This window comes from Phyllopteryx taeniolatus, chromosome 19, assembly GCF_024500385.1.
Source record: "Phyllopteryx taeniolatus isolate TA_2022b chromosome 19, UOR_Ptae_1.2, whole genome shotgun sequence".
Taxonomy (NCBI): Eukaryota; Metazoa; Chordata; class Actinopteri; order Syngnathiformes; family Syngnathidae; genus Phyllopteryx; species Phyllopteryx taeniolatus.
This window is the reverse complement of record NC_084520.1, coordinates 11,767,528-11,787,861: the sequence shown is the minus strand read 5'-3', so window position 1 is coordinate 11,787,861 and position 20,334 is coordinate 11,767,528. Positions and strand designations below refer to the sequence as shown.

The 20,334-nt window shown below is 40.3% G+C and overlaps 1 protein-coding gene across 7 annotated transcripts in view; it reads left to right on the top strand.

Moving 5' to 3' along the window:
* arhgap44b (Rho GTPase activating protein 44b) overlaps positions 1-20,334 on the top strand; it is a 39,075-nt gene that overhangs the window by 757 nt on the left and 17,984 nt on the right. For 6 of the 7 annotated variants that reach the window (XM_061756178.1, XM_061756181.1, XM_061756183.1 and 3 more), the window contains exons 2-9: positions 16,535-16,574; positions 16,649-16,768; positions 16,998-17,074; positions 17,164-17,275; positions 17,643-17,719; positions 18,993-19,110; positions 19,581-19,649; positions 19,725-19,806. In XM_061756178.1, coding sequence (XP_061612162.1) covers positions 16,535-16,574; positions 16,649-16,768; positions 16,998-17,074; positions 17,164-17,275; positions 17,643-17,719; positions 18,993-19,110; positions 19,581-19,649; positions 19,725-19,806 — 695 coding nt within the window. Of the gene's footprint in view, positions 1-15,384; positions 15,497-16,534; positions 16,575-16,648; positions 16,769-16,997; positions 17,075-17,163; positions 17,276-17,642; positions 17,720-18,992; positions 19,111-19,580; positions 19,650-19,724; positions 19,807-20,334 lie in introns of all 7 variants that reach the window. The other variant, XM_061756180.1, reaches the window with a different exon arrangement.

The window sequence follows — 20,334 nt, the reverse complement described above, 5'->3', positions numbered from 1 at the left end:
TTCCTAATCAATAGCTTTCCACATAATCGTGTCATTAAAAAATAAGCATCTTTTAATGTTATTGGATCACCTTAAATGGTGTACCTAATGAAGTGTCCAGAGAGTGTTTGAAATTGTGGCGAAGGATTTTTTTCTGTGATGGAAAATAATCCATAAAGACACTCTTTGTGTCACAGGTGCTTCTTTTAAGGAGGTCATGAATCTTTGTAGCGTTTTCAATATTAACAATGTTTACAAAAATGTAAGACAGACGTTGTGTCTGCTCTCTGGCCGACTAGATTATCAAGTGAAAGTGTATTCTCCCTGTACTTTTAATTTTAAGATTGGTTTCCACTGACAAAATGCTGTTTTTTTTTTGTCTTTTGGTGCTTGGTTCCCAAAAATCTTTTTTAATCCCAGACTTGTACTGGGCGTCCAAGTATTTAGGAGCAGTACCGGTTAAACACGACGACACGTCACGCTTGATGAGAGGAGATGTGATTAATCCTGTTTAAATCCACAACGTATGCAAACATCTGACATGTTTTTTTTTGTTCAGCGTAGTCTCTTTTTCTTCTCTTCTATTTTTCTTCTCTCCTCCTCGCAAGGCTAAACCCTCAGGTGGATCAAGAGAAAGTTTGTGGAAAAACCTGTGTTGTTGCACACCAGGATGGACACAAGTTGGTAGCGAGATCGCTATGGCGCCCCCTGCAATAGTGTCAAATCTGGTTTAATCTTTCATTTTTATCACAAATTTATTACCACAGGAGATTTTGCATTTGCCCAATTTCCACCATAATTTGTGGAATGGACCGTGTTTGATTGGTTCTTTGGCACTGCCAGCTTTCGGATAGGGCCTAGTGGTTCAAATAGCTGACTGACTGTTGACCTGTCCATCGTAAATAACACTTCTTCTACCCTTGTTTGGCAGTTGACCACTTTGTCATGTAATTCACTGCCCCCCTGCAGGCCTGGAGTGGAACATTATCGACCGCAATCTACGATTATACAACCGCTTCCCGTTTGTGTTTCTTGCCTCTCAGGAAATAATATACCACTATTTGCCATGATTGTTTGGCCTTGGCGCAGGCCCGGTGGTTGCTCGCGCACGCTTCGACCACAGAGTGAGAAAGTGGGTCGACTTGTCGCCTCTCATCGACCAAAGAGCTCCGTGTTTGTTCAAACGTGAGCTGGGACCGCCGGGCTGCAGACACAGGCGCAGATTCAAGCCATGAAAAAAAGATATTAGGGAGACAAAGAAGCTCATCATCGTCACATTTAGTCTTCACTGAGAAATGGCAGCAATGTTGTCATATTTTTGTGCTGGTGAATGTGTGGATAAAGATGATTCTGATTCTGAAGACGGAGCTCAGTGAGGTGCCGCTAATGACTCGTAGCTTGCCTCCTCGCAAGCGACGCAATTAGCGGCGTTTAGAACAGGGCCAGGCAAGTCCTGTATACATATGGCCCGCAACGTTTTTTAATCCAGCCCAACAAGCATTTACATTATCAAGAGTCCTTTAATATTTGTTGCATTAAATTAGCGCTTTTCCCCCCTAAAATTGTTATTGATTTATTTTGTATTTGTTTATCTAATTAAATAATTGGCTTACTGATTTGTGGTAAATAATAAATTTTACATATACATTTAACTTGTTAAAATTTATCTGATTAATATATTGGATAATTAATTATAACTTTATCAATAATGAATAATTAAAGTAATAATGGATTCTTTTTTGTCAAAATAATTTATTATCTTAATGTATAAAAGAACATTTTGAATAAATATATAAAAAAATAAATATTATATATGGGTTTATTTATTAGTATTATTTAAAATAAACAATTTTAAATATTTTACATATACGTTTGGTCTTTTTAAGCCTAAATTATTTTTAAACAATTACAACTGGACATTAGTAAATTATTTTAGTATTAAATTAAATTATTAATTATTATTCATTATTAACATTCACATTATTATTATTTTTTTTAACCTCAAATGCAAATGACCTGGCCAATCTGTTTGTTTAAAAAATCAAGCACACAGCTGCCAGTGGCCAAGGTTACTTTCAGGCCTCATCTAGTTTTAAGCAAGCAGTACTAAATAAAAATATATGGACAATATGACAAGGTTCGGAAGGACGAAGCTCAAAGTGATGATTGCTGCTGCCCGATCTCCTGTGTGACCTTCGCAGCCCGGTTTGAAGCTAGTCGGGTTTTCGGTGATTGTGACCTTAAAGCGTCATTAGGAATGGGACTCTTTTGTAAGACATGATCAGCAGAAGATGCAAGGACAACCGTATTTTCCCTCTTCTAAATTGTACTACAATGGCGGTACTCCCATCCAGATGTGGGTCGCCAGAGGTTCAGACGCAGTTCAGCTCATCTCCAAATCAGCAAGCGTGCAGCGTTAATCCCGCCTAAACTGTGTAACTGAGCGACAAAGTGTAAAGCCGACGCATGGAGAATGTTAAGAGTGGGAGGATGACGCTTCCTCTTCTTCTTCATTCACGGTTCCCATGGTGACGCCGCCGCAAAGAGGAAGAAGGTGCTTCAAGGCAGGGCATGTGGAGATGAGTTGGTGGGTCAACTGTCCAAGAAGGTTCCATCCATCCATCTTCTATACCGCTTATCCTCACTCGAGTCCACGGGTGTGTTCGAGCCTATCCCAGCTGACTTTGGGTGAGAGGCCGGGTACATTTTAAAACAGTCCATTTTTTTCCTTTTCAACCATTCAAGTCAAGGCCTCCTGTACAAGATGTAGAAAAGCAGCCCCACAGCATTATGGATCCTCCACCATGCTTGACTGTTGGCACCGTGTTCTTTTCCTTAAAGGCTTAAACATACAGTTTTGTGTGCATTGCTAAAAAGATCTATTTTTTTCATCTGTCCATATATATATATTTTAAAATCATTTGCTCTTTTGTATCAAACACTTTATGGAAAAATTTTGTTTCACTTGATTAATTTTGTTCAGGAGATATTCCACATTTAATACTTCAACATCATGGATGCCAGTAATGGTGGAGTATTTCGAGGCCACAAATTAGCATTTTGTGTTGCCTATTATATTATATCATTCTTCTAATATATTACTATCAATATTATTAGTTATATTCTATTATCCATATCGTGGGCAAAGTTCCCAAGGTGTGAATGTGAATGTGAGTGCGAATGGTTGTTTGTTTGTGTGTGCCCTGCGATTGGCTGGCAACCAGTTGAGGGTGTACCCCGCCTCTTGCCCGATGATAGCTGGGATTGTCCCCAGCACGCCCACGACCCTCGTGAGGAGAAGCGGCTCAGAAAATGGATGGATGGATGGATTCTTCACATTGCGACCTCCTGATTGAGTCTGCCCGAGAAGTCGTGACTGTCCATCCATTTTGAGTCTCTGTTCCGGCTCTCCTTTATGAGTTTGTTTGTTCTCACCTTGCTTGCGAGGTATATTTTTTCCCAACATTTCAAAAATAACATGTTAGCGTGTTAGAATGTTAGGTTCATTAGAAACATTACATAGTCATTGGAAGTCGTGACTGCTTTGGCTTTATTTGACTTGGCGACAGCAGCAAGAAGGGGGGTGGGGGGTATTATGGGATGCTCCCTGTGCAGCAGGATCTCTCGGGCGGCCTCCCAGCCCTCAGCGGCAAACTTTAATCTACTCAGCGGTTCTACTACTCACGACATGAGCAAAACAACCTATTTTAATTTGATTTTCCTTGTCCTGGATTTTATTATTTAATCACATTGATTGTGGATTTTTCTTTTACAACATACACTTCATTTGTCAAAGTGTGGCGTCCCTCAGGGTTCTGTACACAGTCCACTGCTCTTTGTATTTTTTTCTCGAGTTTCTCGAGGTGACTTACGAGTCCCCGACTAATGTTTTTCGAGTGATGAGCGGATTTGTTTTTTATTTTTTAAATGTTTGTTTCGAGCGATCTTCAGATACGTTGCCGCTTGAGTGAAGAGACAAAAAAGTAATTCAGGTATGAAAATGCCCTCCCATGTGGGCAAGGAGAGCCGCAGTCGCCGATGCTCTTTCAGTCCTTTTGCAAACGGGATAAACAGAATAAAGTAAGAACGCTTGCAAGGAGTGACTCTGACTCCAGCTCCTGACCTCACGCTCTAGGCCACGCCCTTAAAGAAACGGATCCAACAAACACACAAACACTACAGTAGGCATAGTAATTACACTTTATAAAACCTCTTTCTTTCTTTACATTCTCTTTTATTATGTTCTTAAACAACACGGTGCTATTTTTCTTTAAAACACGTAAGAAAAAACTGTTGAGTTTTTGAAAGATTATTTCTGATAGTTACAAATGACTTCGTAAAAGCCAAATCTAAATTATGCAAATGTATTTTTTTTTCTCTGCCTCTGCTGCTCATGAAAAGAAAATGAAGTAATTTGTCAAATCTGACGTGTGTGCACATGTATCCCAGCATTAACCTTACCAGCTGATAATTGAATAACTTTTATCCATCCATCCATCCATCCATTTTCTGAGCCGCTTCTCCTCACTAGGGTCGCGGGGGTGCTGGAGCCTATCCCAGCTATCATCGGGCAGGAGGCGGGGTACACCCTGAACTGGTTGCCAGCCAATCGCAGGGCACATACGAACAAACAACCATTCGCACTCACAGTCATGCCTACGGGCAATTTAGAGTCTCCAATTAATGCATGTTTTTGGGATGTGGGAGGAAACCGGAGTACCCGGAGAAAACCCACGCAGGCACGGGGAGAACATGCAAACTCCACACAGGTGGGGCCAGGGATTGAACCCGGGTCCTCAGAACTGTGAGGCTGACGCTCTAACCAGTCGGCCACCGTGCCGCCTGAATAACTTTTATTTCCAGTGTAATTAGTATTCATGGTGAGTAAACGTACTTTAGATTAGGAGTGGGCAAAATATGTTCTTTAATACAGCCCACCAAGCATTTACTTTATCTAGAGTCCTGTAATATTTGTTGCATTAATTTAGCTGTTTTGAACCAAAATTTGTTTTTATTTATTAATCTCATAATTTGTTGATTTATTACAAATAACAATGAAAAAATATGGTTAAAATACATTTTTATTAATGTTATTTAGTAAAATAATTGGTTAATTAGTTAAAATACAATTATAAAATATATATATTTACTTCCATTACTAAAATATTTTTTACATAAATTTAAAACAGTAAAATAAAGAAATTTACAGTTATTTCATAAAACACTTGTTCAAAGAATAATTAAATTAATCATTAATAAAAAAATTTGAAATGAGCACAGATTATGATTTACACTGTGAAAATAGGGAAATAAACAAATCTACATTTTAAATGATTAAATGTTGTTTTGTAAATATTGTTAGAAATAAATCAATTATAAATAGTAACTTTAGAAAATAGCATGAATTAGGATTTACAACAATATTAGTAAAAAAAATCACATTTATTAATTTATCAAATAATTATAATTAAATTGATTAAAAATAACTTTAAAAATCAGCATGACTTATGATTTGCAATACAAAAATAAGAGTAAACAAACAATTGAATTTGTCATTTTATTGATCACAATTAATACAATTAAAATGAACATTAATTGATTTTCTTTTAAATGATAATTATTTAAAAAATATATATATTATTATTTATTTTTTTAACCCTGTCATGACCAAATAACCTGCATGTGTGTCTATCCTTCTGTAGGACACTGGTGAGAAACATTTGTGCTCTGTGGCGACTCCTGACCCGCAGAACCGAATTTAGTGTACTATGGTCATGCTGCTTATTGAGGAGGAGGATCAGCTCCCACTGTTTGTCCTCCACGTGTAATCCCATCAGAGACATCCACATTAAACGCACAACCTTTTTGAGTCACGTATTACGAACATTTGTCCACTGTGACGTGCACTGGAAATGGTTTGTTTACTATGAGAAGGCATGAACTTTGGCCTCCAGAAAGTATGTGTGACGTCATGGCAAAAAGGTCTTTTGGCCTCAGTGAGTCACTTGTGGTTCATTTGGACGTCACTGAAGACTTTGACGTGTTTTCTTCCTCCCCCAAAAGCACAAGAATGTCGACTGTCTGATGCTCTTGCAGCTGTGTTTGCGGGAACACGCACCCAGCTGTAGCCACACTCCTGCTCGCTGAGAACACAGACAGGACAGGAAGTGACATCACAGGCAGGGTGCGGCACATTAGTAACGCTACAGGTGCTTGATGAGACCCAGGACCGCTTCTGGAACGTTCTGTTTTATTCAGGATTGTTTGCATACAGCAAATCATCTGAATTCAAACACATTGCTTGTTTGTCTAGTTGTGCCCTGACATTGACTGGCAACAAGTCCATTGTTCTTTCTATATATGTCTGTGATTGGCTAGTGACCAGTCCAGGGGATATACCAAAGTCAACTGGGTTTAATTATCAATCCATCCATCCATCCATTTTTTTATACCGCTTATCCTCACGCCGAAATGAGTTTCCTCCACAGGGCGTCCGGGCTCTCCCTTAGAGCTAGGGCGAGGAGCTCGGTCATCCGGGAGGATCTCAGAGTAGAGCCGCTGCTCCTCCACATCGAGAGGAGCCAGATGAGGTGGCTGGGGCATCTGATTCGGATGCCTCCCGGGGGCCTCCCTGGTGAGGTGCTCTGGGCACGTCCGACTGGAAGGAGACCCCGGGGACGACCCAGGACATGGTGGAGAGACTACGTCTTTCGGCTGGCCTGGGAACGCCTCGGGATCCCCCCGGAAGAGCTGGATGAAGTGGCTGGGGAGAGGGAAGTCTGGGCGTCCCTGCTAAAGCTACTGCCCCTGCGACCCGACCTCGGATAAGCGGTAGAAATGGATGGATGGATGGATGGATGGGCTTATCCTCACTAGGCTCGCGGGCATGCTGGCGCCTATCCCAGCTATCTTCGGGCGAGAGGCGGGGTACACCCTGAACTGGTCGCCAGCCAATCGCAGGGCACTTTAAATTGCGAATAAGTCCTATTGAAATTGAATGGATTGATGGGCTTGATGGGTGGTCCGCTGTTGGAGAATCAGGGCAGCGTTTGCCGAGTGACACGCGAGCGCCACACAACGCTCCACCGTGTGACCTCATTTGGGTGTTTCCACGGCAACGGTTGTGGCATCTTCCCCAATAATGACTTTTTTCTTTTGAAATGATCACTTTATTCTATAAACTACTGACTTTAATGTTTGAAAGTTATAACTTTTCTCTCCAAAGAAATGTAGCATTTTTCATGGAATACGACTTCATTCTAAAGTAAAATCAGACTTTAATTCTACAAATTATGATTTCTTTCAGTAGTAAAATGACAACTTTATATTAAAAAGACTTAAATCCCATAAATTATTTCCTTGTAAATTTATGAATTTATTCTGAAAAATTAATGACTTTAATCCTGTAATGTATTATTTTTTTAATCGCAAAATTACATCTATGATAAAAAATTAACTTTAATTTTAAACTATTATCATTTATTTTTTAATAATTTTTCTCCAATGAAATGTTATTTATTCTTCATTCTAAAGAAAAATCTGACTTTAATCTGTCAATATTATGATTTATTTTTTAATCGTGAAATTATCACTTAAAAAAATGACTTTAATGCCATGAACTATGATTTATTTTCTTCTTTATGACTTTACTCTAAAAAATACAACTTTAATCCTATACTTTAAAAATTTTTTAAAAATCCAGCAATATTTAAAAGAAAGAGAGATCGATTTCTGGGTACATTTGGAAATTTAATCTGAGGCTCTCACTGCGCACTGAGAGTGCACGCTCTATTTTCTATGAATTTACGAATAAGCGTGTTGGCCATTGGCAGGGATACGTCAGTGCGTCCGCCATATTGAATGTATCAGTTCTGCTTGTAAACATCTCGTCCTGCCTGACGCTCCGGTCGCTCTGTCTACTCAGTGAGAGTGGCGGGAGTGCGCTCCAGCACTCGGATAGTTAACTTCTCCTAAAATGTCCCGGTTGTTTACATCTACGGAGCCAAAGCTGTTCCGCCAGCATGAAAATTGATCGAATCTGGAAAAAAAGTCTCGTGTCCATTGTATTTATGGAACGATAACCTGCCCTACCTTTCTTCTGATTGTCTAGCACCAAGACAGGACTCGTACATTTAGTGGATAATGATTTGCTGCAGCACTTTAGCAACACACACACATATGTAGGTAAGCAATGCTGTGCGTCTGTGGATGCAGATTCACCATGCTTTATGCGTCCCTGATCATGTTTGTGCGTCTCAGACGCGGGACGCACATCGAACGTGAACCTTGCATATGTAATCATTCTCATCTGTATTATTTTGGCTTAATTCTAATGAAATAACATTATTTATTCAAATATGTTAAAATATTAGTAAAATAAAAATGTTTACATGTAAATTAAACATTTTTAATTGTAGTATTTACACTAAAGCTATGAACATATTCTTTACATTAGATACTACATCAATAAAACAAAAAAAGTCAAAAGGTGCACGCAAAAAGTGTAAAATACTTCATTTTATGAATAAAATAATTCTCATTTGGTTATTATTTATGATTAATTGAATTATAATGAACTAACCAATTATGTAATAGAAACAAACATTATTTAAATATTATTGTTATTTTATTATTTTTTTAGCTATATAAATGAAACAAAAGAATAAATACATATTATTTAAGCCATTTTAGGAGAAAAAAGACTGCTCAGTGGTCTATGGGCAATAATTTGCCCACCCGTTTTAGCTGCAAAGGGGGAACCACGTTTCCCTCATTGTACTTGTTTACAACAGTTAATAGCATCCTTGTATGGCGTTCATCTTCCAATTACGGAAAGACACCTCTGCTTCGTGGTGTTTGTGCTTCACTGCGCAGCAGCTGCAGCAGATCCCGAGGCGTCGTCTTTACGAGTGAGAGTGAGAGGATGCAGCCGGGTAGGGGAGGATGTGGTTGGGAGTATGTTTCGCCTCAGAAGGCCTCGGGCATCCCTCCGGACACGAAGCCTAATGAAAGCGCAGCTGACATTTTCAAAAAGACATCAGACACTGTTCAAAAAGCCCCCCAATAGTCCCCGCAGAAGGATTACATTCTCCCTCCTGCTGCATCCAAACTGGCATCTATCCGGGATGCTTTAAAGGGCTAGCATGCCAAGATGCTAATATGCTCGCACGCTTTGTCAGATGATTGCAGTGGAGAGAAGTAACCAAGCACAAATACTGGGTTACTGTTCTTAATTCAGAAATTTGTAAATTACTTGAGGATTTATTTTTCTGATGACTTTTTACTTTTACTCCCTACTAGGGCTAGACATTAACACCCGCCAACCCACCAAATGCGGGTGAGTTTCAGCAGTGGCGGGTAACACCGCGACTCCCACTAACCAATTCGGCGGGTTGAATGCTATATATGAATATTTTATTTGCAGTTTTTTTCCAAACGGCATCTGTACAACAAACCAATTGCAATGTGAACGTACGAGACTACGACTCCCAGAGCACTGCCTTCACACAGTGTTTGCTTATTGGTCCATTTGTCAAGTCTTTTGTTGACGTCGAAAGAAAACAAAGAAGAAGAAACCTGATGAGATGAAGGAAGTGATGACGCAGAACCCCCACCCCACCTCAATTGACAAATTTATTTGTATTGTGGCTAGTGAAAATGATGAGCGGTTTGTAACTCCGGGTAACCACTAGCTACAGTAGCTAGTGAGCAAAAACTTAATGTCAAGCTTTGCTCCCTACATTTGAAAACTGATTAATCCGTTCGTGACTGCGTTTGCGAACCAAAACGTTTGTAAACCGAGGTAATGTTTCCCGTTGCGATGAATGGAAATGCACTTAATCCATTTCAGCCCCAGAACAAAGTTACATTTACCTAATTTTTATTTGTGTGTGGTTATAGCTACAGTAAATACTGTCATCAGATAAGTCAGAACACACTTCATTATGAAGAAAATGAGGTGTTCGCGAGCAGCATCTTCACATTTTTGCATACTGTACTGTATGCTTTGGGAACCATGTTGCATTGTGGGATGAGGCGGGCATTTTGGGTTTGCGGTATCAATTGTGAACATAAACAAGGCTGTGTAGTCGCGCAGTGAAAGAAAGCATGTTAAAAGGTAAGAACGGGAAGGGGATTTACAGGGAAACAGAACAAAAAGCCTCACTAACACAATCACCAGCAAGTTGGTTAGTTTAGTTCTTATTGTTAGCTAATATAGCATTTTTGTTTGTTGTTATTTAGTTCACGTTAGCAAAGGTCGAGCCAGCGCTAGGCTGTCGCTTAAACAACATGTGACGTAATTTTTTCCCTCCTCATTAGGAGCACTATTTAAGTTAATAAAACAAGGAAACTATTAAAATTTTGCTCAGTTATCAAAACAAGGATTTATATAATTGACAGTAAAAAAAAAATATTGTAACTTTTTTACTTTTATACTTACCGTAAGTCATTTCAGACCACGTCCTCTTTTTTCTCTCGTTACTTTTACAGAAGTACAGGCGTTTAATCAGTTCTTCTACTTTTACCAGTCTTTTTAAAAATTCAGTATCTGTACTTCTACTTACGTACAAGGTATGAGTACGTTTGGCATGTCTGGATGATTGCAATTACTGTTCTGGCTTCTGTCCTGCAAAGGTGGGATTAAGTGACATATCTGCATGAGTAGGTCTCAAATCTTGACCTTCAAGTTTCAAGCAAGTCCCTAGTTACTGTGTCAAGTTGAGACCCTCAAAAAGTCCTTTGTCTTAGCCAAGCAAGTCAAAGTCCCAAAATTGGTAACCTCAGTCTGACTTGAGTCAAGTCATGGGACTTGAATCCTCCACCTCTGTTGTCCTGTTCCTGATAACATCGAGGAATGAGGAATGTGGGTCGTAACGAGGCGGAGAGGCCTTGCGGGGAGTGCCATAAATATCTCCCTGCTTTAAACGGCGCTCGCTGCTTTATTGGGAGCTCGCAGTAACGAGTCCACGCAGACCTGGAGGAGCTGAAAGGAGCCCGAGGACAGTTGGCACTTTGAAAAATGCACAGGATCCTCCTTTCCCTTTATATCGTCAAACATGCTGAGTTGCCTTCAGACAAAGAAAGAGAGCGAGAGCATCCTTAGAGATCTTCAGTGATGCTGCATGCTTGCAACACACCTGCTTGATGGGGTAAAGCTAGGCGAACATCAGGACGCGTCGTCATTGTTGAAGCATTTAAAGCTGCCAGACAAAATGGGCCTCTTTATTTGTAGATGAGGTATAAAAAAAAAAAGTTTTTGTGTGGATGAAAATAGTTAAAATGAGAATCAATAATTGATTCTCATTTTAAAAAATGTTAAAAATACCTTACAAGCATTGTTTATGCACTATTTTATTTTGTTTAAAACAATAAATTAACCAATTCTTTATTGAAACAATATAATTGATCATTTAATTCTAATTAACCAACCAATTATTTTCTAAACTAATTAAAACAATAAATGTTCATGTAAATTAGGCCCACTAGGGTCGCGGGTGTGCTGGAGCCGATCCCAACTGGTCGCCACCCAATCACAGGCACATATAGACGAACCACTATTCACGGTCACATTCACACGTAAGGACAATTTAGAGTCTTAACCTACCATGCATGTTTTTGGAATGTGGGAAGAAACAAGAGTACACGAAGAAAACCCACGCAGACACGGGTAGAACATGCAAACTCCACGCAGGAAGGCAGGAGCTCAAATTTGAATGCACAACCTCTGAACTGTGAGGCAGATGAGCTGACCAGTTTTCCACCATGCCGCCCTTGTATTATATTATTTAAATAAATACAATTTTATTATTTAAATAAATAAAAATAATAAAAATACATTAATTTACCAATAAATACATTAATTAAAAAAAAGAACAAATAAATTTTAACTAACCATATTTCGGAATTTAGCTAAACAAATATTACGGCACTCTTAACAATGTAAATGCTCGGTAGGCCAGATTCAAGAATGCCCCACAGACCATAGTTTGCCCACCTCTGATTTAAAGACATATTTTGAACTACTCCAAACCAGTAAGGGGCATCACATCACCAACTTTGAATATGTATTTTTTTTTATTTATTTTTTTAACTTAACAGCATCAACGTCTGCTGCTGCAACTTGAGCTCATCACAGCTCGCACTTGAACTATACAAGTCCTTTGTTCGCATTTAGTTGCCTCTTCCTCTGTCAGAATGCCATCAACTCTATCGAAAAACCTTATTTTGGGTATTTGTTTTCCATTGGTTTTGATTCTGAGGAACATCTTCAAACTTTTCACTAACATTATTACAATTTAGCAGAGATTCACCTGCTAGTTCCGGGTTTCTCATGCAGTTCGTGTAAACAGCAGATGTAATGCTAGGTTTTGCTTAAATAAACTATGGACTATTGTAGCTGAATGATCATCATCAGCAGACAACATTCCGCACTCGGGAACGTCGCCCTGCTTGTCATCCAGTTTTTTTTTTTCTGAACGAATGCCTTGACACGACGGCGCATACCGCACACACCCGCTGCCAGCGCCGCCACATTGTGTTTGCTTTGCGGTTTTATAGCAAACACATGTCACACTGTCATTAACCGCCACAAATAAACCTTTCATTATTGCTTTTCAGATTGAACACATAAATAAATGTCATAAAAGATAAACAAAGAGTTACGGCTGGCCGATACAGCCTTAAAGATTAAATCTACGATTTTGTTTTTCCACAAAAAATCAGATTTTTTTTTTCTCTCCTTCACTTGTAGAAAAAGGAAATGACAATGACATTCTGCACTTTTGATTCAGTGATTTCCTTCCACCGGGCTCCTTTCTTGATATTGGCAAATCGATGTGAAAATGATTCCACTCATGTTGTCTGTTTCTTCACGGAATTAAAGTTGCGAGTCACTTTTTTTGAAAAATAGTCGCCAGATGGGTTGAGAAAAGTCGCTAAATACAGTTACCAATTAGCTGATTGGCAACACTGACTGCATAAGATTTGCAAACTACAGTAGCGGCCATCATGTCGTTAGTGTAAGCAGTGCGTTAAGCGCAGATGTACTTTGAACTATATGGAGTACTCCATAAACTAAAAAAAAAAAAAAGGATTAAATTACACCACACATTCTAAACCCCTCCTACTTCCTGTCTTCAAATAGATGCATGGAAGTGTTGTCGTTATTTTTAACCCGGCTGAATTATTGATGCCATCGGCGAGAGAAACATAAAAGTTTTAAGTCGGGGTTGCCGCAGCCGATTCTGTGACAGAACCAGAAGCTCAGCACTTCCTCACCAGATCCATAACAAACTTTTTTCCCCCCATTCATCCATTTTCTATATTGCGCTTGTCCTCGTTAAGGTTTCTGTTGTGTCTTTTCCAGCTGTAACTCCCTATTTTAAAATACTTTTTTCCCTCTTTTTTTGTGTATGTTGCATGATGTTTGGGAATTCATGTCATTGTTTTGTTTTCAGATCGATATTTAGTTTAGAAATCTGGAATATAAATTCAGTCAAGAGTTCCTTGCGAAATCAGTTGATGCGCTTCCCAGGGGGCTTGAGAAGCTGGTGGAGAATGCTAGCACCCATATCGAATTTTAAATAAAAGTTAATGCTGTACACTTTCTTATCATATTAATTTCTTGTATGAATTTGACTTTTGAAATTAATTACTTATTACTTATTAATTATTAAGTACTTAAAAAAGGGATTTACTTTGCAATCACCGTGTAGACAAACAATAGACAGGTTGCCAGTCAATGTTAGGGCACATATAGACAATTCTTCGAACCTTCGAACTGTGAGGCAGATGTACTTATATAACGCTGAGGGGCGAAGTGGGTCGAGGTACCATGGCGGAATTTGGAGCGCAGCCCGCTTTGTTGTTGTGCAGGAGAGGTTGGCGGAGGGGTGCCGTGCCGGGGGGGGGGGGGGGGTGAACTCCCTCCCCGGGGAGCTGCTGGACACTTTTGCAACTTTGGGCCGTGAGCCGCATTTTGATGAGCTCCTCTTTCTGCTCCGGCTCCGGGCTGGGTTTTGTTGTCATGTGACCCCGATGTTTGTCATGCAACACCAGTACAACACCAGCAGCACCAGTACAGTGTCATCGTTGCCAGCCAATCAAATCCTTGGCCCACTTGATATTTATTACATTTGCTACTGTGACTCTTGTCCCTTAGGTATTGTGTGTGTGTGTGTGTGTATATGTGTGTATGTGTGTGTGTCTATGTGGGGTCCGTGTATTTGTATGTGTGTGAATGTGGCTGTGTGTTTGTGTGGGTGTGGTTTTTTTTGTTGTCAGTGTGTGTGTGTCTGTGTTTGTGGGTCTGTCTCTGTTTGTGTGTGTCACCGTGTTTGTTTGTGTAGGAGTGTGTGGGTGCGCGTGTGTTTTTTTTGCCTGTCTGAGTATTTACGTGTGTCTGTGTTTTTTTGTGTAGGTCGGTGTGTGTGTGTCTTGGTCTCTGTGTTTTTCTGTGTGTATCAGTGTTTGTGTGTGTGTTCGTGGGTCAGTCTGTGTGTATGTGTGTGTCTGTGTACTTGTGTCTGTTTGTCTGTGAATGTTTGTATGTGTTTGTGTATTTGTTTGCGTGAATGTGTACGTCACTGACTCACTGTGTCGATGTAGGCGTGTGTGTAAGTGTTTGTTTCCATGTGTGTGTGTTTCTGTGGGTCTATCTGTGTGCGTCTGTTTGTGTCCATGTATTTGTGTGTGTGTGTGTGTGTGTGTATGTGTTGTTGTTCCCTCAATTTTTCAAACTGAATGCAACATATGACATCATCATTCTGATGTCCGAGACAAATTGTGCACTTGTACAGCATGTCAGGCCATAACGTCAGTTCACTGTCACTGTGCTAATTAACACTAACCAAGCAAGCTTACATTATGTTGTCATGTCATAAGAGTGTGTGTCTGTGTGTGTGTGCGTGCGTGCGTGCGTGTGTGCATGTCTCAAGTGGAATTCCTACCTCATCTCCCCTCTGAGCAGCTGTCAATCACAACCTCCCGCCTCATCACAGCATGTTTACACAATAGTGTGTCTCACCATGTAAAGTGCACTCATTCAGCATAAAAATGCGACTATTCTGCGTGGCCATCGATGACATCATCCCAGAAAGTATTTCCTCCTCCTGTGCGGTTGCCACGGAGACCACTGGCTGGTTAACAATGGGCACAGACTGAAAGACCTATTAGTCACATCACTGCTAATCCTGACATTGAGGCTGACACTGTGTGTCTGTGAGGAGGTGGAGGAAGTGCACGAACACACACACACATGCGCACACACAGGTCTGCATAGGGCCTTGTTGTCAAGGTGACAATTATCAGGCAGATTGATGCCTGATGAGGCAAAGAAGTGAGTGGACCAGATAGTCAGGTCTCATTCTTCCTTCCCTCTGCCCCTTCCTCCTCCTCCACAACCAGTCCCCTCCTCACTCGCTGCCTCGGCGGGCCTGAAAGCAGGCTCCATCCCGTCTGCTAGCAAGGGGATGTGGAAGAGAAAGCTCCGGATCAGCAAGGCTCGAGCTGCGGTTCTGTGAGTTTTTTATTTTTTTTTTAAATTGTGGAACAGGAAGTGAGGGAGGACCGACCGGACCGGGCTGATGACTTCATTGATCGCTTGTCGCTTTAGGCAGTCTGCTTTTTACCTTAATAACAATCAATTCTGTGAAAATTAACATGAGGGAGAATACTAGAATCTACTTTAAAAAAAAAAAAGACTTGATGCTAAATAAACATGCTAAAATATTACATTTGAATTGAGAGACTGTAAATTATGTAACAACATAACTGTCTTTTTACACATAATGAGTAAAATAGGGATTTCATGTTTTTTGGGTAAATGTTGAATGGTAAAAGTAACTTACAAATATAACATGATTTATGAATGATGATTCTGTCTTTTTTGACATAATGTATGCCAGTAGAATATTTTTTTTGTTGACAGATATTGTATTATTAATGGAAAATGTAATATGATTTATGAATGATGATTTTCTGCTGTAATATAGTGAAAACTAGTTCAATCATGCAGCAGAAAACAAAAAGTGGCAGTACGCCAGTATAATATTTAGGTTTTAGTTGTTGACACATACGGTGTAATGAATAGAAAAAGTAATAACAACACGATTCATGAAGGATGATTTTGTGTTGTCAAATGTTAAAAAAAAAAAAAAAAAAGGTTTGAACACAAAATGAGCTGTCCTTTTCCTATAATAGAATACACTGGGATGCAATTCCATATCAGAAATGCAGCTGTGTTCTCACATTTTTTCAGTGAAACTCTTCCTATATTCAATATATTTCTTTTTATTTCGATATCGCCTCATATTGTTCATTGAACAGTCGTGAGCGAGGCGCTTCCCACATTCCTTTGCGTCGTTGAAACAAGCAATGAATCATTTGCTTCACACTCTTCCTGCAATATTCATATGAAATGCAGCAAACGTTGCGACATGCATGTAATGTCTGTGTGTGTGGATGTGTGTATATGTCTCCCAGTTGCTATAGCAACCATACCCTTCCAAGTTGAGCCTGACTCACAATGAGGTTTCTTTTTTCTGTTTCCTCGCAGGGCTGAGAAGACTGAAGTGTTAAGCGAAGACCTGCTGCAGGTAACTAATAATGGACACGTCAACTCACATACAAATAATGATTTTTATTGATTGCGTTTGTTATTGTGTGTCAGGCGGAGAAGCGTCTGGAGCTGGTCAAGCAGGTGTCGCACAGCACCCACAAAAAGCTGACGGCGTGTCTGCAGGGTCAGCAGGGCGTGGAGGTGGACAAGAAGTCGGTCAGGTCTCCGTTGGTGAGAAGACACGCGTGTTTATTGACCTTATTTTACTATAAGCGAAGGTGAAATATCTATTAAAATAGAAAATTGAATTTTTCATGAAAAAAAAAGTTTTTTATAATGACTTATCGCCAAGCCAAGAGACTAGTTGCATGTTAATGCTCGTGTGTTTGTTCGCGTTGTGTGTGTGATGATTGACACGTGGAGCTGGTCGTCATGGTGATTCTCTCACATTTGCTTGTAGAAGAAGCTTCCTCTCGCGACACTTGCACAATGTATGGTGGAGGGGGCGGCGGTGCTCGGGGACGAGTCTATGCTGGGGTGAGTACATGAATCAGCAGCGGCACGGTGGTTTAGTGGAATCGCACATGGTCGGTACTAAACGCCTGCCGTCTGTTGTGGTGCCGCAGGAAGATGCTGAAGCTGTGCGGCGAGACGCAGGACAAACTGTCCCAGGAGCTCATCCTGTTCGAAGTCATCATCGAGAGAGATGTCATGGACCCGCTGTACGACCTCTCCGAGGTACTGAGACCACTCTTTGAAAAGTTGAAAATAGTTGCAGGAATTGACTGGATGTATCTCACGCTAAAGACCAAAACAATCCGATTGATGAATCAAAAACTGTGGACAGAAGACGTAGCCTCCTTGGTGGGAGTAAAAGAAATGAATGCTGCTTTGTGACCTTGTGTTCGCTGCACTACCTCAATGTGACACCTACATGCTTGTTGTTGTAAATGAATCTGCATGAGAGCAGCACACATTAGTGTGTGCGTGTGTGTGTGTGTGTGTGTGTGTGTGTGTGCATGCGCGCGCGTGTGTGTGTGTGTGTGTGCGTGTGCTGGCCTGGTTTGCAGCCGAAAACAGAAGTCCACTCTGCTTGCCCCCCCAGGTGGAAATCCCAAACATCCAGAAACAAAGGAAACATTTAGCCAAACTGGTCCTGGACATGGACTCTGCACGCACACGGTCAGTATGTGTGTACGTGTAGATGTGTGAGAAACAGACCTGAGATCAGATTCTTCACCTCTGTCCTCGATGATGCTCTCATGTTCTCCTTGCTATGTAAAGCCATTTCAGCATTTATTTGATATCTTTTTTATCTAGCTTGTGTACTAATATACTGTTTGACATACTGTACTAGCAGAACAAGTAGGGTGCCCTAAGAGAACAACTGTGTCTTACTAGTGCTTTTTTCCACAATTGGTGCTACATTTGACCTACTAGTAAGGAATAAAACCTTACTAGTAAACTACTATGCTGCATTAGTAACACAACTAGGCCCAACTAGTAGGCATCTGTCAGGCCCACTATCCTTGATATCCAGTTTAAGGTCCATGCACTAGTACATTCTTTGTCCTGTAGGACAACTTTGGGCTACCAGTAGAACAACTACATGTTACTACTGAGGTAAAACAGTGCACTAATTGACATCTATGCACTACTGGTGAAGCAGTGGATATTAACTTGTAGACTTTTAGATGTGACTATGGGTACTAGCAGCACACATTTATCATCTAGTGCACCGTTTTGCCTCACTTGTAAGTTGTCCTACTTGTGAAAACAAAAGTGTACTAGTACATGGACCTTAAGCTGGATATTAAGAACATTGAATAAATGCTAAAATGGGCAGTCATTTGAGCCTTTATTCGGATAAATAATTCGGCGCACTAGTAGAATGACTGTCTGACTAGTAAAAATGTTTCCACTATTGCTTTGGACAACTCTATGACATTTCTGCACACTAGTAGGACAACTTTGGCCGACCCGACCACCATAGCTGCTTGCTGGCCAGTACGTGGGATGATTTAAAAAAAAAAAATAATGATGATCATAATTATAATGCATTCAATGAATTGATTTCTACAATGATTAATTTGGATGTCTGACACGTCCGTGTAGCTCATATATCTGCCTCCAATTTGATCAAATTCACCAAAAACGTCAACTCAGCAGGTGTAAGTTTAGACCGACTTTCAGTCACCAAATTGTCACATGCGCAGGGCGGTCTGCCAAATTGGCAAAGGCGCTAGTGAGCGTTGCGCTTGCACGAAAATCAAAATACGCCACCATTTGCGCTCCGGCGCACATTGCGCAGTCTACGGAAATACAGCCCGTAGTGCGTTGAATTGCCTTGCTAGTAAAGACAAAGCAGACTAGTCCATGGAGCTCAAGATGGATATCAAGGATATTGAATTAATGCTCCAAAGGCTTTCCATCCCTCACGTTGAAACGTTTTCAGGTACTATCAGTCCAGCAAATCGTCAGGCCTGCCCAGCAACCTGCAGCCCAGCGGCGCCAAGGCCGACCACCTCAGGGAGGAGATGGAGGAGGCCGCCAATCGCATGGAGATCTGTCGGGTCAGGAGTTTACCTTACCGTGTGACTTTTTAAAGGAATACCCAGTGCTTGTACTACTACTGTAAGGCAGGCAAAGGCAAACTTTTGTGCTTGAGGGTCACATTTGAGTTTTAAATTGACAGATTGGCCAGGTTATTCATAGACGAGGGAAAAGAAAAAGGAATACTGTATAACAAATGAACAGAAAACCTATTTTCGCCACCAGTCACTTTTGTAAAAAAAAAAAAAATCCCTTTTTATTGCATACAGTAGCTCTTAATGAGAAAATGAATGTACATAGTCAAACAAAATGGTCAAGCTGTAAGATTTTGGAAAAGCTTTAAAAGGAATCTTAAACATGACTATGTATCCCTTACACTACAAACAGTTGCTTGCATGTCATTCATGAATTAAAGAGTAATTAACATATTTTATTTTTGTAATCATAAAAGCTCATCATGGCACACTTTCATTTTGCTTGTTGCCACCAGGACCAGCTGTCTGCGGACATGTACAGCTCCATGGCCAAAGAACTCGACTATGCAAGCTACTTTCAGACAGTACGTTGAACACATACACGCACACGCACACACATACACGAATACGCACATACTGATGTGTCGTGTGTCCTGCAGCTGATTGAAGTCCAGGCTGAGTACCATAGGAAGTCACTGGAGCTGCTGGAGAACATCCTGCCTCAGATTAAAGCTCATCAGGGTGAGCAGGAGACATGCACGCACGCATACATACAGTGAACCCCCGTTTGTCACGGGGGCAACTTTCACACCCACTCGTAATAGGAAAGACCATATAAATTATTATTTTCAAAAAGAGTTTTAAGCTCAGAGCCTAAGAGATTGAAAATCCTGCAATTTTATATACAGATTGACTTCATAAAAAGTAACATTATTTGAAGTCACTTTAACATTATGCGCAGTTCAAAAGGAAAAAAACTACAAATTGATCCAATCAATGTATTGCACGTAAAAGTTCAATACATATTATATCTATATAAAAGTTTAAAAACAAACCGTTCTTAAAGATTAATTGAAAATGTATAGTACTAAAAAGTTAAATACAACTGAACTGTACTTAAGCAGCGATTCTTTTGCATACCATAGAGAGCCTGCATACCACTAGTACACCACTTTGAGAACCACTTCGATACAGTATTTATGTTACCAGAAGTAGCTGTGAAAACCGATCAAAAACTATCGCTATGAACAGCAGATTTCCACAACAGAC